This window comes from Xenopus tropicalis, chromosome 7 (assembly GCF_000004195.4).
Source record: "Xenopus tropicalis strain Nigerian chromosome 7, UCB_Xtro_10.0, whole genome shotgun sequence".
Taxonomy (NCBI): Eukaryota; Metazoa; Chordata; class Amphibia; order Anura; family Pipidae; genus Xenopus; species Xenopus tropicalis.
Window position 1 is genome coordinate 20,298,949 of NC_030683.2, and position 20,640 is coordinate 20,319,588.

At 40.6% G+C, this 20,640-nt stretch overlaps 1 protein-coding gene and 1 long non-coding RNA gene across 4 annotated transcripts in view; one reads left to right on the forward strand and one right to left on the reverse strand.

The window, feature by feature from the left end:
• Positions 1-20,640, forward strand: part of ctbp2 (C-terminal binding protein 2) — a 61,840-nt gene that overhangs the window by 9,361 nt on the left and 31,839 nt on the right. For 2 of the 3 annotated variants that reach the window (XM_031906157.1, XM_031906155.1), the window contains exon 2: positions 4,296-4,408. In XM_031906157.1, coding sequence (XP_031762017.1) covers positions 4,351-4,408 — 58 coding nt within the window. In that variant the 5' untranslated portion in view covers positions 4,296-4,350. Of the gene's footprint in view, positions 1-4,295; positions 4,409-11,841; positions 11,981-20,640 lie in introns of those variants that run through there. The other variant, XM_031906156.1, reaches the window with a different exon arrangement.
• Positions 1-20,640, reverse strand: part of LOC116412274 — a 45,907-nt gene that overhangs the window by 7,020 nt on the left and 18,247 nt on the right. The window contains exon 2 of the long non-coding RNA XR_004223636.1: positions 9,110-9,172. This is a non-coding gene — a long non-coding RNA (uncharacterized LOC116412274). The remainder of the gene's footprint in view (positions 1-9,109; positions 9,173-20,640) is intronic.

Consider the following 20,640-nt stretch of genomic DNA (forward strand, 5'->3'; position numbering starts at 1 on the left):
GTCGCTGCACACGTCCTGCAGAATCATCTGCATTAACAGTCACTTCTGTTCTTTACTGCCTTAAAGGAAAACTATAACCCCTAACAATGTAGGTCGCTATAAAAATATATTGTATAAAACAGCTCATATGTAAAGGCCTGCTTCATCTAAATAAACCAGTTTCATAAAAATATACTTTTTTAGTAGTATGTGCTATTGGGTAATCCTAAATAGAAAATTGCCATTTTTGCCGCCCCCTGGGATCATAGAATTCACAGTGCACACAAACAAGCCAAGGCACACATGCATGCTAGGCCCCATCAGCCAATGAATGGGCAGAATTCTGCCTTTTGCTTCCACACTACTTCCTGTTATAGTTAGAGCTGCATTATTTCCTGTCAGCTGATCTCTGAGGGAGCACACAGCCCATCACTAAATGGCGACTCAAGGGAAAGGATGTAAAAGGGCAATATTTACTGATATATAAATTCCAGTTTGGCGAGATTCTTTAATAGGCCACTTAACATAATATAAACTCTCTGTTGGTTAAGTATTCATTCTGGCATATAGTTTTCCTTTCAAGGACTACTGTCCCTATGTACGTATCAGCAGGCTACAGTAAAATATATTCTTTCATGGATGGGCAGCCTTATAAAATGCTGAGGAATTATCTTATTTATATATCATCGACACATTTTTGCAGCGCTTTAAAGAAAAGCAATTTATGGGCAATTTAGTCAGAAGCCAATTAACCTGCCTGTATGTTTTTGGAATGTAGGAGGAAACCAGAATTCCCAATAGAAACAGGTAGAACATACAAACTCCTTGCTGATAGTCCCCCGGCTGGGATTGAACACGGAATCAGTGCAACAAGGCAGCTCACTAAAACTTAGTTTTGTACAATATTCGGGGTATGTATGGCAGATCAACAAGATGGCCGATATTGCAGGAGCATCGGATATCAGTTGTCTCGTCGATGTGGGACGAAAAGATTGAAGGTGCCCGAGCAAAATCTGCGTTTAGGGCTGATTTGTCAGGTGGAGGTAGAATCCCTATTGTTTCTACCTCCATATGTGATGATTCAGGTCTGAAAGTCAGTGGAGGGAACGAAAGATCTTTCCTGCGACCAATGTTTGCAGAAAAGATCGTAATTGTAAGTATGGCCATCTTAAGGGCTCTGGCACACGGGGAGATTAGTCGCCCGCGACAAATCTCCCTTGTCACGGGCGACTAATCTCCCCGAGTTGCCATGACCCGCCATCCCACCGGCGAACATGTAAGTCGCCGGCGCGATTTCCCAAAATCGCGAAAAAGACTCGCGAGTCTTTTTCGGCGATATCAGGAAATTGCGCGGGAAATTTATTATAGTGTTATCAGGCATTTGTTGCCTAAACAATGTCCCACCCATTGTGTCTCAGATCTAGAATGGGTTATCTCACTAAAAATTGCAACCAATAGCAATCAATCAGTAGTAATTAAGCAGTCTGCTGTTTGAAATCAAACATCTTATTGGTTGACATGGGTTACTAGACAGATAGCACTCATAATGTGCATAGCCAGTATTTTTTTTATCATCTTGGAAAACTTTATGGTTTTTTTAGCCACCAATGGCATAACACTGTTTAGGTCACAGAATACACAGCAGCAAGAAAATAAATCACAGTTTAAAAAAAAACTTGTATATTTAACCGTTGCCTGTCCAGTCTTCTTGTAGTGTGGTTAGCAGCAGGAACCTTTTATTATCCCTTGAGAATAGCTTAACCAGAAGGTATTTGTTCTATTTTGTCAGACATCACCCAGCTAGATTTGCCAACTTTGTAAAAAATATCATGTCAAATTTCATGTCAATGTTATAAGAGAAGAAAGGCTCTGGCTCCTATCATGTTAGGGGAAAGAGTGAAGCAGAGAGCCTGTGTTGTGGGGGGTTTGAGGATTAGGAACAGATTCTTGATGTAGTTGTTTCAGTAAGATGAGTTTGATTTGTGTAGCCAAACAGCTCCAGCCCCAAAGGCCAATGATAGTAGTGTTATTGTATCATGATAACCAATGCAGAGAGAGACATGAGTTACTAGGGGCTTAGGGGAGACTGTTTCCCAGGAGGGCCCTGTAGTGGGTAGCTTGCTTGGGGCGAGTATTGACATGGTGGCATACAACACAGTAGATGATATTTTAGAACGAAATGAAAGTCATGAGGGATTCCATGATTCTTAATGAGGCTGCCCATCATTTTTGGGCTGCATTCTATCTTTGGCCAGCCAAAAAGTGGTATATAAGTGGTATGATAGGGAGAAATTTGGGAAACAACAAATAATATTACCCAGTTATATAACATAAACCATAAGGTTTTTAGTTCTTAGCAGGGCTGTCATTAAAAATCCACTTTTGCCTCTGGAGCCCAAAGCACATGTAACTTTAGGGGCCTCATGCGAGACATACTCTACAGCCACAAAACACTCTGTACACTCTACATCTACAAAATGTATATTTTCATGAACACAACAGTGACAGGGCTCTCTACAGCTGTAATGCAAAATATGAACCACGCGTATTAAACAGTGTTTAACCTATTTATTAGCTACAAACCATGACAAAATATGTTTCGGAGGAGGAGCTTTCTTTTACCAGATTCGTCCCATCTGACAAAGGGTGCAGTGTTGGACTGGGACCTCAGGGGCCCACCAGAAAACCTTAGACCATGGGCTCACTCTCCAAACTATTTTTCCTCTTTTTCTCACTCAACCACTTTATTCCCCAAATCTCTTTTATTTACATGCTAGCATCTACCCTTCCATCTATTTCTCTCTCTTCCCATTCAGAAATAGGGAATGACCATGAAACAGGCCAAATGGTCAGGAGTAGGAGGGCCCACTTACACCAGAGTTTTCCTGGTATCCTGGTGGGCCAGTCTAACACTGGAAGGATGTCTTGTTCCCAAACTGTCCCACCCTGATAACTACCCTGATTATTGATGGATCCAAACGCCAGAAGCCTGTACCTTGGGTAGATTGAACAAATAAGAAATGATCCCAAGGTGCAGTTACATAAAACATTCTTATACTTTTGGGATGCTAGTGTTATTGTGATATTCTTACATTATGACACTGCTCTCTAGTGGTCATGTAGGAGATGTGCATGTACTGCAGCTACTGATGTAATGTATATTTTTATTTGAATAAGATATATATATATAATTGAGTTTCATAGAATTGTATTATATCTGTCCCATAGAGATTTAGTTTTATGTTTCTACATTAATAATTACAAATAATTTTGTTTCTTATACTAACAACATTGGGACTATTTACTAAATTACAATTTTTAACATATAACATGAAAGTGCTATGCGGAATGTCAAAAATTTTTTATTTATGTGGTTTACTTATTTCACAGTTTTGGGGAATCGTAAAGTAACTGCCTATAAGGTAGAAAATATTGGCGTTTAGTGAAATGAGCCCAGGAAATAAATAACAGGAGGATTTACACAAAACAGTGTACCATATATACTTGAGTATAAGCCGATCCGAATATAAGCCGAGGTACCCAAGAAAACTGGAAAAACCTATTGACTCGAGTATAAGCCTAGGGTGAGAAATGCAGCAGCTACTGCTAAGTTTCAATAACCAAAATAAATACCAATACAATGACATTAATTGAGGCATCAGTGGTTTATATGTTTTTAAATATTTATTTCAAAGAAAAACAGTAAACTAGCTCTGTAAGTGGAGACGAGGCTCAACAAAAACAATAGGCACTGGAGGGTCTGGTTGCAGGTGGCCTAATTTGCACACAAAGGACAGAGGGTGCTAATCTAAAGGGACCCATGGCACCCAACTCGAGTATAAGCCGAGGGTGACTTTTTCAGCACATTTTGGGTACTGAAAAACTAGGCTTATACTCAAGTATATAAAGTACTTTACGTGAATATATAAGATTTCTCAGATCTCTCCATAAACAATAATGTGACTAGAAGTTACTGGACCCCTCAAGACTTTGGGAACATGTCCTGTTTTGCAAGTGTCTTGAAATTGTCCTTTGGGCTTTCAACACCCCACAGCAGCTGCAAAGTTTGCCGTGCCAATTTTTACACCCTTATCCATAAATGTCAGACGAGACAGGATAACCTTACATATGACCAATAGATGGGGATGTTCTATTGAAGTCTATGGAAACACTACAGGCAAGGCATGCAAAAAAAAAGGCAAATATCTGGAGAATCATTATTCTCTGCTTTCTTACTTTATATAGGTTGTTCCTAATGTGATGTGACTACTTGTGGTTTAGCCAAATATAGAATGTGCCCACTTGTTTCTTTACAGCCTGGAGAGATGTGACGTGGGATAAGTATGCAAGGTAACCTGTACTTTGTGCAAGATGGACATGCTTGAGAATGAGAAGATAAAACGGCTGCGTCTGGACCAGATTGGTGAAGGTGAGCAAAATCTGGAAATGATGTTACCCAGTAGCTGAACAAGCACAATTTCCTTTTAGTCGGCCACACACGTTACGATCTTTTAAGATCTTTTCGTTATTGTAGGACCAAACTTATCCTGAAACGATTGTTTAAAAGTATGATTTGTCCAACGAAATCGAAAAAGACCATTTCAAGCGATATCATCTAGTTGAAGCTAGGAAATCTACCTGCTTGGTCCTGCAACAACTGAACAACTGGCAAATTCTATTGTTAACGAAAAAAAATTTCAAACCTGCCTGATTGATTTTCTGACCGATTTCAGATGAAAAATCGCTAGATGTATGATCGTTCAGAGACCACTAACATTTGATGGATTTGTCAGATTGCACTGAAACTGATCGTTAGGTAGAGAAAAATCTTAACGTATATATGGCGAGCTTAAAGGAACAGTAACACAAAAAAATAAAAGAGCTTTAAAGTAATAAAAATATAATGCACTGTTGCCCTGCACTGGTAAACCTGGTGTGTTTGCTACAGTAACACTACTATAATTTATATAATAAGCTGCTGTGTAGCCACGGGGGCAGCCATTCAAGCTGGAAAAAAGGAGAAAAGGCACAGGTTACATAGCAGATAACAGACAAGTTCTGTAGAATACAATAATGTTTTATCTGTTATCTGCTATGTGCCTTTTCTCCTTTGAATGGCTGCCCCCATACTACACAGCAGCTTATTTATATAAATTATAGTAGACTTTCTGAAGTAAACACACAACTTTTTCCAGTGCAGGGCAGCAGCACATTATATTTTAGTTACTTTTATACACTTTCATTTTTTGGTGTTACTGTTCCTTTAAGGTTCTGAAGCCAGTGAATGTCGCAAGGTATGGTCAGGGGGGGGTTGTTGTGAGAAAGTGCTACTGGTGTTGTTGCACTGGAACACAAACAATGAAAACTGAAAATCCAAACAGTTATCATCACAGTCCTAACATGAGAAATTTCTGAAATCAATAACGTCTGTGTGTTATAAGCTCGTGGGTGTTTATGCAATATTAAGTAAAAAAAAAAAAAAAAGAGCAGCTTTATTATTGTTGTATGGAACCAAAAGGGTAAAATTGAAAAAAAAATGATGGCTGGAGCTCTTTCTTAAAGTGCCCATACACGGATTTTCTACCCATATGCCTTCCTAAAGGGCCAAACGATCCAATTACAACAGAGGCCATAGGCACTGTTGGACCGAGGACCGCATCAATGAGCTGATCCGGTCCACGATCTGACAGAATACCAAACCTGCCCGATTGAGATCTGGCCAATTTTAGGCCAGATATGGTGCCAGATCGGTCTGAAGGACCTGAATCAGCAGGTGAAACCTGCCCGTACATGGCCACCTTAACACAAAAAGATACATGCATACAAATCACGTGGCTGATATGTATATGCTTTACTTTCAAAAGTATATATTGTTTAGAGCAGGTGTCCTGATCATGAAAAGTCTTGACATGTTCAGACACGGAGCCTGCATGAGCATGTGCAGTAATGTGGCATCAGCTTTACCTGCACATACTCCTGCAGGCTCCAAAACAGCAAAGAGACATAAAGAGGATTGGAAAGGAGTGAAGATGGCGTTCGCAATCTCTGCCATGCTGTGCTGCATTTTTATTTCATTTGTTCAATTAGGGGCACTTTCCTGTGAAATAGTCTGTGCAGGGAGGGAGAGGTGAGGAGGGGGCCAATGGAGGGTAGGTGATTGGGGATTTTGTACCCAGGGGGGTTAAGTTCTCCTTTAACAGGGCAAGAACAAAAAATAAATCTACAGGTAAACTTAATATTAGTGGTTATACAAGGCCTGCCTCAGGTGACATATTAAAATGGTAAATTCCCAAAACCATGAGAAAGCAATAACAGGATGCAGATTGCTACTGGTATTTTGTTACATCACATTACTAAATGAGTTAACCCCATTCTGAAATTCTTAGAAAAAATAGTGGTGATTAAAATGCCCTGTGTAGCACAGCCTTTCCTTCCACTCTAAGGGGCCCCTTTTGCCAATTCATAAACATTTCTGTAAAGCTCCAATAAAAGAATGGGCCCGGGCTGATTTTTCGAAATGTTCTTTTTCGTGTATATTCTTTTGACTAAGCCTTTATAATATATATATATATATATATATATATACAGGAACAGAAGGAGCACACCCTGCAAACGATTGAATGCCCTAGGTGCTGGTCAAAATTAAGTATTAAAAGAACAGAGTACCGCACTCATAGGGACTTGTGAAAAAGTCTTTATTGAAAGGAATCCGACGTTTCGAGCACCAACTGTGCTCTTCCTCAGGGACAAACCATATATATATATGTAGGGGTTTACCAAAAATGGGCCCTTAGGACAGACACCCCTAGGTAACAGGGACACTGGGATGACTGGGTTCTAAATAGTTAACAGGGAGTATACCTGTAGTTCGGGTTATGGCCACAGGGTGGTGCATAGACCCATATAGGGGGATGCAGCCATGTGCTGTAGACATTTTGGGGACTGCTCCAGTAAGGAGTACCCCAGGTACAGTTTAGAGATAGAAGTTCTGTGAGAGATCATTCTAGGAGTGATATGTAGGTCACCTAGCTAGAATGAGCGGATATTGCCCCTCCAGGAGTGGTAGTGAGGTTAAGACCTCCCAGCATTACATCTGCTGGAGTGCAGGGCCACAAGTGGCTAGGTAGGTGGACAAGGTCACCGCTAGTCCAGGAGGCTGGATCTGAGGGGGCTTAGGCGTGAGTACGGGAGTGGGTCGCCTGTGGTGAGGCTGCCTAGCGTGAGTACAGGGGAGGACCTCAAGAGGGGGTGCCTCCTGGCGCGAGTACCGGGGAGATCACCTAGAAGGGAACACTTGGCGGGAGTACCGTAAATTGCCCAACAGGAAAAGGCTCTCAATGAGTAGTAAGGAGAAAGCCTTGCATGCTGTGACTGATTTGTATATGCCAATCCTGGAGAGGTCCTGCCTGAATAAATCAACTTATCTGATTCATCATATAATCTGTGTAACTGGATCTTTCCTGCACCAAGGATCACCTACCTGCCGGTAAGCAACTACCCCAGGAAGGGGCAAAGTACCGGGGGCTGTGTGTGGATCCCAAGCAGAGGTACTAGTGAACTATTAAGTTTTTAGAGTGTGGGTTATAGTTACACAAGATCATCCCTGGGTGGAGGCATGCCTTTAAGGGGAGAAATCCCTGGAAACCCCGGGGGCTCAGGACTCCTGTAGCGCCAAGTAAAGGATTCAGCAGGTAGCAGCACAGAATAACCAAAAAGTGGGCTACATATATATATATCAGAAACATTTTTTATTACATGAATGAAAATTCAGAATTTTCAAAGTACTGTTCCAGAAAGCATACATTAGATGGCAAGGCCTAAAATGTACGTTCAGGGCTGAATCGGCAGAAGGAGGTAGAATGCCTACTGTTTCTACCTCCATATCTGACCATAACTGACATACCTGAAAGTCTGTGGAGGGTGGGAACGATCTTTCGTGTGACCAATGGTATGGCCACCTTTAACTATAACATTGCAAAGCTTTCCCAAAGGTAGCAGTGTTTGACATTTCTAAAATTTGCCTCAAAGTAGAGTCCAGCACAGGTCTGGTTGGGCAAAGCCATGCCTGACCCAGAATCACTATTCGCTTCCAGACTCGCTACCTAACCTACCTACAAGGGGTTACATTTTTCTGACCTGGGAGACAAAAAACCTGAGATGACATCACCATGGGCAGAAAGTAACATAATTTTAAAAAGCAGACCCCCCCATCCCATTTTAGGGAATACAATATTTTTTTTTAGAGGGGATGGGGGGGATTAGAGTCTGCACTTTACCTGGGTAGCCTTGTCAGGAAAACAGGGACTTTCTGTCTTGAACTTCTGTTCTGCAGATGTCCAACGCAGGACTATACCTTGCAGCTGGTACTTTATCGCATGTTATCTCCCATGTCATTATATACAAAAGTAAAACATCATAGACTTGCCAGGTGTCTCAGAACAGTATGATAATCAATATGCATAGGATTATAACCATTTTTTCTATTTAGAGGGATGCTGTGTGGGCCAAGATGTCGGAGCGGCACTGGGGGGTTCTGAAACTTATCCATCTCTGCACCGATAAGCACTGCATACTGAACTGTGGACTTTAGTCCTTTTATCCACAGATCATATATTTTATAATTCCAACACTAAAAGTGATAAAGAGGCCAGTTCAGCTTTTCCCTTTTATTATTTTTTTAATGGTTTTTGCAGACATTGTGTAGTTTGCTTATATTTTGACTTAATTCACTGGATGATATTTAAAGGGGAAAGTGATATTCTCAGGCAGTTTTTACTTTCCTTTTTTGCCTCTTCCCAGCATGAAATATAAAATGACACTAACAAACAGAAAACAAATTAAACCTGGGGCAAGATTTGCAATATTTGTTAATTATTTTTATTACTTATCATTATCTTTAGTTCTTCTCTAAGTAATAATGTAGGGCCCTCATCTGAATTTCACCTAAAGAGCTGCTAAGGCTATAACATCATACAGACTAACTGTCTGAAAAACACTGTTTACTATACTAACTATGCTAAAATTTAAATTTAAAGTGAACTTTCAATTAAAATGTAATATTTACAAATGGTCTTTTTAGCATATTTATCAGGTAGGAAACACATTTTATATAAAGAGGAAAAGAAGTTACCTGCCTCAGGGATTGACCCATGGCCACCCGCCCAGCAATGATACTTTAAAAAGCTCTTCTTTTCTGAAACCGAAGAAAAAAAACATTGAAGTCAGTGGAAAATGTGCTCATTAGTCTCCCAGACCACATTTATCTAAATCCAACCGTAGAATGGAGCCAGCAGGGATCTTATTACCAAGTGTGTGGCCTGTAAAGGATAAGATACAAGGCCAGCAATGCCAAGGGTTCCAGCCATCATTGAATAAATGAAGTGTGACACAGACAGAACCCTGAGATTCTCCTCTTACACCTTGGGCTGCCCCAGAATTAATCTAGTTAAATAGAAACCTTGACATTCTATTTGTTGAGGTAAATACAGTAAAAGTAACCCTCTGTGTGACATCATAGGGCCCATTTAGACTTAAGGAATTGTTCCATATGAACCAAAAGGTTCATAAGTCAGGCCCCTTCTCTGATCAGAGTAGATTAGACCCTTTATACAATATTGTGCATGAATCCGGCGAGGCACCCCTGGCAGAATGAAAGAGGACGGCAGCATTCTAATAGAAGGGAACCTCGGGCCACTGAGTTTTTTTTTTAGAGAAGTAGAACACTGGCCTAGGGTATAAAGTAAGCCATTTTAGTCACTTGGGTGTGCCAGGCAAACCTGAATGAGTGGGGGAGACTGACAGTCCTACATATATGTGACTCCACCTAAGAGGTTCCAAAACATAATGAGGTCTAACTAACAAATATAATATCAATAGATAACAGTACAATTTAAATTAATAGAAAATCAATCAGCATTGGGCCTGTGTAACTTACTACTAGCATGCAAACTAACAAGGTACCTAAGAAGAGCCACTGAAGAATTAGCTTGGGAGACGCAAAGGTCTAATTAATGGGTGTGAAGGGGTGGGGCTTGTTGAAGAGTGGTTGGGAGTTTGGATGAATCATGGGCATGTTTTGTTTACAATAGGGAGTGGCCATGGTGGATAGGGGGTGTGGCAAGGCAAGTAATTTAGTTAGTTGGACATTTATTTACATTGGGGCACAATTACACTTAGTTAGCAGGGCCCGCTACTTAGGCTGAAGAGGGTAGGGCCCTACTAAGTAGTATGGTCTTACAGCATCTCGTTTAACTTGTCCATGGCACCCTCTCCTTGAAGAATGATAGGTACTCCTGTGTAAGGGGCCCTTAAGTCTGTACTTTTGCTACTCACCACTTTGATAATTTCCTAACTAGGGGGGTTCTCAAGGGTCCTCACACTTTAGATCAGGAGAAGCAACTCTGAGCTTCCACTCTAGGCAGAGGGAGCACCTTCTTAATGGAGACTTAAGACAGTGGATCAGATGGAAGATTAGTCCTACTGACTAATTTAGAGCTTCGAGCCACTCCTCCTGGCTGAGCTTTAAAGTGGTTCTGGCAAAATGTAGTCCTGCCTCATAGCAGTACCAACTTGCTCCCACAAACCCTCTCTGCAGTTATGCTGTTTCCCAGAATGCCCTACCCGTTACAGTGCCACGCTGCTTACTAGGCATACTAACATAACATATATTCAAACATATATGAATGTTTAACAGAGCCAGCTGCCTTCTGTAGTAGACAAAATATTAATGAGATCAGATGATGTGAGGTGATTTAATATTTGTCACTGGAGGTCACGCTTTGCAGTGGGAGGGGCTTAAGTCCCACACATTCCGCATTTATATTTTCACTGCATTTGTGTAAAGAACAGGTCAATGAAGTTCCCAACTTATATACACACACAATATGGAAAGCTACAGTTAAGCAGACTATAGGCTGAAGCTTTGGAGTGCTCTCTTTCTATCTATAAATATATATGCATCAAACTCAACAGTAGAAAGCACTCACAGCTATAGCATCAATCAAGTCAGTGATTTATTTCAGCATACCATCTACGCGTTTCGATCACCACAGGATCGTCATCAGGATGATGGCAGGATCCTGATGACGATCCTGTGGTGATCGAAACGCGTAGATGTTTTTGTCAGCACCCAGCCGTTGCCCCGATACTGGTGAGTGCCGATTCTTTACAAGACTATAAATATATATGTGTACTTTTTCATGCAAAAAGGAACACACTAAATATGGCTTAATAAAATGGGCCAAAGTACAGCACAAGATATTGGTCACATTGTATCATGACCTTTCCCAGGGCTACTATTTACTAGGTAAATAAAACTTTTTGCATTTATCAAGACCCACTGAGTACTGTACTTTGGCCTTATTATTTGATCATTTAAATAAGCCAAAATACAGCACTTAGCATGGATTGTATTCCTTTTTGCAAAAACAAATGTTGTAGAGTAAAATGTCTGAAAAAAACCCATTATATATATATATACACACACACACATATTATTCTGTACCCTTTGTTTACTAATTTAGTTTAGGTCCCCTCTATATTATAATATTACTGTAACTTGCTGGGCCTCTTTGTCTCTTTGTATATACACCTTTGGCAGGCAGAAATCAATGTATGCATTCACTTCATAAGGAAAGACTCATTTATATAATTTATATATATTTAATCAAAACAGAAAGTGAGAAGTGCAAAAACGAAGTTCACCCACAGAATTGCAACCTACTGCCTATGCAAGTAAAAAAATAAATAAATTCAAGCCCAAAATGATATCTAACACTAACATGATCAGCCTACCAAGTGGATTCCTAAACCTGTAAATCCATTTCTTAACACATACACGCTTTGGGTTGATCAGTAAGCCGTCGCAGCCCGTGTGTAAGCTGCTCCTGCTTTCAATGAGCACTGAGCCTATTTTATATATATTCTTATCTAAACAAGCAGTGTGCTAATCACCTCTTCTTGTACAACGGAGAAGTTGCGGAAATGGCCAACCTTGTTGCTGGTAAGATTTTTGTATGTTTGTGTATTTGCTAACGCTTGCAGTCTGTTCCTTGGCTAAACAGCAGCTTCTGTGGTACAGGGCATGTTATATTTAGCAATTGCAGTTATCGGATTAGAATCTCGCGGCCTGGGATTTAGTGGTGTACCTGATTATGAAACGCATTAACTATTCACTGCATATAATGGTCTGGTTAACTGTGTGTTAATGGTAATGATTTTGAGAGACCTTAATAAAGCAGCAGTACATTTCTACAGGGCACTCTCGGCATACATGTGGATAGAAGTAATTTTGTGTGCTGTGTATCTGTTCCTTTAAACTGGTACTGCTGGCTGATGGCTTGCGTCCAGGTCGGTCCAGGTCTTAAACCATGATTATGCCCTATTTAGAAGGATTTATTTTCTGTATACTTTCCTAGAAGGAAAAGCATTACGTTACAAGTAGGGTTTCATTTATTTTCGCTTGAATGGACTGTATGCAGAAGCCTGTTAATTATATATAAATATAACAATTAGGCATGCTTTCCTTCCTTATTGAAACTAAATGGGAAATGACTCCTAATTTTAAATAGGGTAACCTTTTAATTAAATAGGAAGTAAAATGTGAGGGGATAGTTTGTTCTGAGCAAAGCATGTTGCTTCTATTAGTTATTAGTAACTGAGGGTGCTGCCTTGGTAAAGGCATGTAGGCAGTGGGCCTAAATTGACGCAGTTGTTGCTTGGCCTTAGTGACTGATAATCACACTATTAAATGTCTGCTATAAACTCTGCAGCAACAAAATCATTTCAAACAATATAAAGAATATATATTGTTTATAAAGTGGGGTACTCTATTAAAACTGCAATTCTCACTATAGATGCATTGAATTCTAGTGCTTTTTGCAGGATCATGTTTAGTGTTGTTGGACTAAATCTAAGCTCTAACGTCGGGAATCAAGGGCAAGGAAATTCCCTATACAGGTATGGGATCCCTTATCTGGAAACCCGCTATCCAAAAAGTTCTGAATTGAAAATGGGAAAAATGGCCATCTCCCATAGACTCCATTCTGTATAACAGGTCCCATACCTGTACCACTTTTTTCCCATTCCCAACTGCACCAAGTGCCCCCCTATAAGCTACCTCTTGCCCCTACCAGGCTTGGAAAAGCAGACCAGCCCAGTTTAGTCACATCACATTCAGGTTCCCCTAGGCCGAACCCTAGATTTGGTGCATCCCTAATAAGAACTGAGTTACTCTCTACTACAGTTCACAATCTTTTATGATGTGATTATCGGTTAATAAATACCACCCTCCCCTAAAACCGCCATTGCATCTATTTAAAGCCATACACACCACTGTCTCTTTGTTCCACCTCATCTCTCTCTATATCCATCTTGCATCTGCCACCCTTATCTCCTGACCAGCATTTTGAATAACTCATGTTGGGCAGCCTCGTCCTATTGTTCACCTGAAGCTGATAGATTACAGCGTTTAGGCACGTAAATGAGAGCTGTAAGAGAACACTGAATTGCAACTTCTAAGAACTATTACATTTGCCTCTTGTATCGGTTATTGATTGCTTTATATGTTACTCTGTATGTCCAATGTATGAAACCCGCTTATTGTACAGCGCTGCGGGATATGTTGGCGCTTTATAAATAAATGTTAATAATAATAACTTGCCTGTTAATGCTGCAATTGCTTTATTGGCATTTGTGTTAGAAATCACATGGCCATTTAAAAGGGAGCTGTCACCCACACATAAAAAGCTGTATAATAAAAGTCCTTTAAAAATTAAACATGAAACACAAATTCCTTTTTTAATTAAATCATCCATACCTGTTAAAAATGTATTTACAAATCTAAGCTGTCAATCATATATTGCCTGCCCTGCCTCTATGCCTTAGGCATAGAGGCGGGGCAGGCAATATATGATTGTCCGCTCAGATTTTTAATTACAATTACTTTAACTTTCCATTCAGCACTTCCTAGATATCACCTAGATGGTAAATGTATAAGATTTTGGGCTGATACAAAGCTTGCCTTAATAACAGTGTACACAAAATGGCGGCTGCCTGCTGGCTGTGACTGTAAATTCCAAGACTGAAGGGAAAAAAAATTAAATAATTTATATAGTGTAAGTAAAGTTTATTTTGCTCAACTAACATGATAGAAAAGGATTTCAAATGATTTCTTAGGTTGACAGGTCCCCTTTCAAGGCACGAGGCTACAAATATGTTTAAATATCATTATATATTAAGAAGGGGTTACTTGACTACATACATACAGGTTTCAATCAATATATAATTCAAGGGACAATAATTAGAACAGATGGCATCACAAAGCTCTATTTCTTTATATGTAATTTACAGATTTTTTTTTTGCCTGTTACTATAATATTCATTTTATCTCCTCCTTAGACTGCACTGAAGCAATGGCCAAATGCTTGCATGGCTTTACCAAGCAATAATATTTGTATTAATAACATTTTACCTATTTAGGAGTTTTGTAGCTGTACACCCTGTACATTATTTTCTAAACCAATCATTGGTCAGCATGATGCCCAATGAAAATGAACTACCCACGCATTGCATATGTCTTGCTTTATGGTAATTATGATGAGTCATTTTGTTACATGATCATCACTGCTTATTGGTTTTCACTTTATTTATTTATAAAGCACTAGTGATCAGTAACAGACCTTTGTGTCTTTTCACCGCACTGTTATTAGATCCCTTCCTTTACAATTTAATTTGTAAACCTCTTTTGTCTTCAACACTTTTCACAAGTTTCGCTGCACTTTGTTTAATGAAGGAACCGTCTGTAGAGCACATTACCAAGGCATTTCTACCAATACCATAGAAAGAACAGACAGTAAGCAGAAAATCAGCATCGTACAAGGTAGCTTTCCATGATGTTGGTATGGTACAATGGGCCAGATTTGATTCAGTGAGAAAAAGTTCTCCTCAAACTGAATCTTGTCCATAAGTTTTCATGTGATAAACCATAAGACAACTTTTTCTCACTGACTTGAACCTGGGTTTATTTGCATTTTTTAAACAAACCAAATGCAATCTTTTATTGTTTTTAACGTGCATCTTGCACCAAAAACTTCCATACTTCTTCATGACTGCAACTGGCAGAAAACAATTAGTGATGCGTTTCGGTGAGCTCAAACCTACACCCTTGTGTGAGAGCCCTTAGTCTAGAATCTATAGGTGCATTCATTTTGGGGACACATAGCAAACAAACTCTATGGGATATATTTTATTAAAGTATGAGGAGGACTACCTCCATAGATCTTACTTGACACCTCAGATTACACTTAATATACTCGGCAGTAAATAATGTATGCCCAAAATGCCAACACCCCCCGCCACCTATACTCATTTAGTATGGCAATGCCCCGTATATACAGATTCTGGTCCAAGATAGCAAAGGTCATCAGTCAAACCCTAGCACATAATCCCAATGGACCCCCTAGTTTTTCTGTTAAACCAGGCCTCAGACACAGCCCCCACAAAAGCAGAACAAGCTCTCCTGGTATTTCTGTTCATCGCAGCTAAGCGCCTCATAGCAATGGCCTGGAAATCAATCTAACCCCCAACTACTACACAATGAAATAAATCCAGTAAACTCCAGTATCCAATGTGCAGACTAACATATTTACAAAGAGGCTGCCCTGAGAAATTTACAATGTACTAATGTACAAAAACATGGTGGCTCCAAGAGCACTTCCCGGAAGCTTAATTTTTTTTTAAACATGACAAAGTCAAATAGAGAACCCCCTCCCCCCCCCCCCCCAAGCCATAACAAGAAGGGAACCCTTGATACAAAATAAAAAAACAAGAAAACGGGATCAGGATATTATTTTATTAATAAAGTTGTAAAGTTACAGTAGAGAGTAAGAACCAGTGCTTCAAAATTACAGAACATTTTCATATTGTATCATCTCAGATCTAAATACCATTCCACATCATACTCTGTCTTTCTGTTGATGCTGTCATTGCTTGTGTTTAATTAACAGTTTACAAGTGGTATGATTAAAAAAAACAATAAAAAAAAGTATGAGGAGGACCTCTAACACCACCAAAGTTCACTTCAATATATCAGAGATATTTTCACAATACCACATACTTACTTAACCCTTTAAGTGCCAAGGGACGTAGATTCTACGTCCCAGGTACCAAGGGACCAAAGTGCCATGGGACGTAGAATCTACGTCCAATGGCACTGTCGGGTTTACAAGCGCTGCGCTCGCTTTTAAAGCAGCGCAGCGCTTGTAAACCCCTCAGATCCCCCTAGGCAACGAGCAATGAAGACATACTTACCGATCCGGGTCCCCCAGCCGCACCGATCGCGTCGCCAGCCAATGACAGCAGTGGACACGCGTTGATGACGTGTCCACTGCTGTCCCTTTAAATAGCGCCGCCTACTGTCGGCTCCCTCACTCCTGCTGCGCACTTGGGACAAGATGGAGCTCCCCTGCTGCCTTCCTGCTGGATTGATCGCCCCTGATCGCCCCTGATCGTCTGCCTGCCTTGGGTAAGCTGAACTACAACTCTCTACCACTGTTTATTTTGCTTATTTCTATCTCAACTGTCTAAAAAAATTTTTTTTTTTTTTTTTTGCATTTTTTCTTCTATCTTTGTCATTATTACACTTTTGTACACATACACACTTATTTACAACTTTCCCAAGCACACACAGACACTTACACACACACTTACACTTACACTTTTTTTTTTTTTTTTTTTTTTTTTTTCTTTCTTTCTTTTCTTTTCTTTCTGTCTTTGCTTTCTTTGGCAGTCTTTTTTTTTACTAAAACTTTATTTCTGATCTTGCTCTATAATTATCTGATTTATTTGGTTGCATTTTAGTGTTTTTTTGGCATTTTCATAATTGATTTCTGTTTTTGAATTATTCTATTGCACTGTAACTTTTTTTATTGCTATTTGGTGCTGAATTTGCAGTGACGTTGGTGGATCCAGGGCTCTGACCACCGATTTCATTGCAATTATTGTTCTTCTGTTGGTTTAGGTGGTTTTATTGGATTTTACGGTGTTTTATCTTTGCATTGTTCTTTATTGTGTGTTTAGTGCCCCCAAAAAGGTTGCTTTTGCAGTGACATTGGTGGATCCAGGGCTCTTACCGATTTCATTGCAACTATTGTTCTTTGATTGCTTTTAGTGGTTTTATTCCATTTGATTTCAGTTGTTCTAGAAAGGTCCAGAGGTGCTAAGATTGTTCTGGTAGTTTCTATTGCCAAGGGTTAGGCTGATGCCACACGAGGCGTAGGGCTGATTTTTTCAGCAAGTGGAAAAACGCTTGCCGAAAATTCAGCCCTACGCCTGCTACTTGTTCCTGCACCCGAATGAATGGGATACGCTCGGGTGCAGGCACGTGTAGCCGATATACGCATGAAAACGCGAGACTTTGCATTCTCACGCGTTTTCATGCGTATATCGGCTACATGTGCCTGCACCCGAGCGTATCCCATTCATTCGGGTGCAGGCAAAAAAAAAGGGGTGCATAGAGTGCAGCCCCAATATTATGCATTTTCAGGTTTGGCGGCCATGTACTTATGTGCAACCAGACATAGGTATCGTTTTATTCAGGGGAACTTGCAGATTGATGGTTAGTAAGTTTTTGGTAGTTGCCATGGAGATTTTGGGGAGAAATCTAGGTTTTTTTATCTGGTTTTTCCTTGATTTCTGACCAAAGCGCTGACTTCTGCAAGGGACTGCGGCCACAATTTTCCATGTAGAAAGAGAAGAGTGGCGTCTCTGAATAGCTGAAGGTGTGCACTTTTCGTAAATATATAGATTGTGGGGGTTATCTCACAGGTAGGGGGGGTTAACACTGAAAAACTGCAGGTAGTGCACATAGAGCGCAGCCCCCAAAATTTCAACTGAAATTGCCCTTATGCATTGCCCCTGTTTGGGGGCATTTGGTGGCCACGTCTTTATGTGCACCCATACATATGGGGTATCGTTTTATTCAGGGGAACTTGCAAATTGAGGTTTAGTAAGTTTTTGGTAGTTGCCATGGAGATTTTGGGGAGAAATCTAGGTTTTTTATCTGGTTTTTCCTTGATTTCTGACCAAAATCTAGGTTTGTATCTGGTTTTTCCTTGATTTCTGACCAAAGCGCTGACTTCTGCAAGGGACTACGGCCACAATTTTCCATGTAGAAAGAGAAGAGTGGCGTCTCTGAATAGCTGAAGGTGTGCACTTTTCGTAAATATATAGATTGTGGGGGTTATCTCACAGGTAGGGGGGGTTAACACTGAAAAACTGCAGGTAGTGCACATAGAGCGCAGCCCCCAAAATTTCAACTGAAATTGCCCTTATGCATTGCCCCTGTTTGGGGGCATTTGGTGGCCACGTCTTTATGTGCACCCATACATATGGGGTATCGTTTTATTCAGGGGAACTTGCAGATTGATGGTTAGTAAGTTTTTGGTAGTTGCCATGGAGATTTTGGGGAGAAATCTAGGTTTGTATCTGGTTTTTCCTTGATTTCTGACCAAAGCGCTAACTTCTGCAAGGGACTGCGGCCACAATTTTCCATGTAGAAAGAGGAGAGTGGCGTCTCTGAATAGCTGAAGGTGTGCACTTTTCAGAAATATATAGTTTGCGGGGGTTATTTCACAGGTATGGGGGTGTTTAGACTAAATAACTGCAGATAGAGCACAGCCCCCCCTTATGCATTGCCCCTGTTTGGGGGCATTTGGTGGCCACGTCTTTATGTGCACCCATACATATGGGGTATCGTTTTATTCAGGGGAACTTGCAAATTGAGGTTTAGTAAGTTTTTGGTAGTTGCCATGGAGATTTTGGGGAGAAATCTAGGGTTTTTATCTGGTTTTTCCTTGATTTCTGACCAAAATCTAGGGTTGTATCTGGTTTTTCCTTGATTTCTGACCAAAGCGCTGACTTCTGCAAGGGACTGCGGCCACAATTTTCCATGTAGAAAGAGAAGAGTGGCGTCTCTGAATAGCTGAAGGTGTGCACTTTTCGTAAATATATAGATTGTGGGGGTTATCTCACAGGTAGGGGGGGTTAACACTGAAAAACTGCAGGTAGTGCACATAGAGCGCAGCCCCCAAAATTTCAACTGAAATTGCCCTTATGCATTGCCCCTGTTTGGGGGCATTTGGTGGCCACGTCTTTATGTGCACCCATACATATGGGGTATCGTTTTATTCAGGGGAACTTGCAGATTGATGGTTAGTAAGTTTTTGGTAGTTGCCATGGAGATTTTGGGGAGAAATCTAGGTTTGTATCTGGTTTTTCCTTGATTTCTGACCAAAGCGCTAACTTCTGCAAGGGACTGCGGCCACAATTTTCCATGTAGAAAGAGGAGAGTGGCGTCTCTGAATAGCTGAAGGTGTGCACTTTTCAGAAATATATAGTTTGCGGGGGTTATTTCACAGGTATGGGGGTGTTTAGACTAAATAACTGCAGATAGAGCACAGCCCCCCCTTATGCATTGCCCCTGTTTTGGGGCATTTGGTGGCCACGTCTTTATGTGCACCCATACATATGGGGTATCGTTTTATTCAGGGGAACTTGCAAATTGAGGTTTAGTAAGTTTTTGGTAGTTGCCATGGAGATTTTGGGGAGAAATCTAGGTTTTTATCTGGTTTTTCCTTGATTTCTGACCAAAATCTAGGGTTGTATCTGGTTTTTCCTTGATTTCTGACCAAAGCGCTGACTTCTGCAAGGGACTGCGGCCACAATTTTCCATGTAGAAAGAGAAGAGTGGCGTCTCTGAATAGCTGAAGGTGTGCACTTTTCGTAAATATATAGATTGTGGGGGTTATCTCACAGGTAGGGGGGGTTAACACTGAAAAACTGCAGGTAGTGCACATAGAGCGCAGCCCCCAAAATTTCAACTGAAATTGCCCTTATGCATTGCCCCTGTTTGGGGGCATTTGGTGGCCACGTCTTTATGTGCACCCATACATATGGGGTATCGTTTTATTCAGGGGAACTTGCAGATTGATGGTTAGTAAGTTTTTGGTAGTTGCCATGGAGATTTTGGGGAGAAATCTAGGTTTGTATCTGGTTTTTCCTTGATTTCTGACCAAAGCGCTAACTTCTGCAAGGGACTGCGGCCACAATTTTCCATGTAGAAAGAGGAGAGTGGCGTCTCTGAATAGCTGAAGGTGTGCACTTTTCAGAAATATATAGTTTGCGGGGGTTATTTCACAGGTATGGGGGTGTTTAGACTAAATAACTGCAGATAGAGCACAGCCCCCCCTTATGCATTGCCCCTGTTTGGGGGCATTTGGTGGCCACGTCTTTATGTGCACCCATACATATGGGGTATCGTTTTATTCAGGGGAACTTGCAAATTGAGGTTTAGTAAGTTTTTGGTAGTTGCCATGGAGATTTTGGGGAGAAATCTAGGTTTTTATCTGGTTTTTCCTTGATTTCTGACCAAAATCTAGGGTTGTATCTGGTTTTTCCTTGATTTCTGACCAAAGCGCTGACTTCTGCAAGGGACTGCGGCCACAATTTTCCATGTAGAAAGAGAAGAGTGGTGTCTCTGAATAGCTGAAGGTGTGCACTTTTCGTAAATATATAGATTGTGGGGGTATCTCACAGGTAGGGGGGGTTATCACTGAAAAACTGCAGGTAGTGCACATAGAGCGCAGCCCCCAAAATTTCAACTGA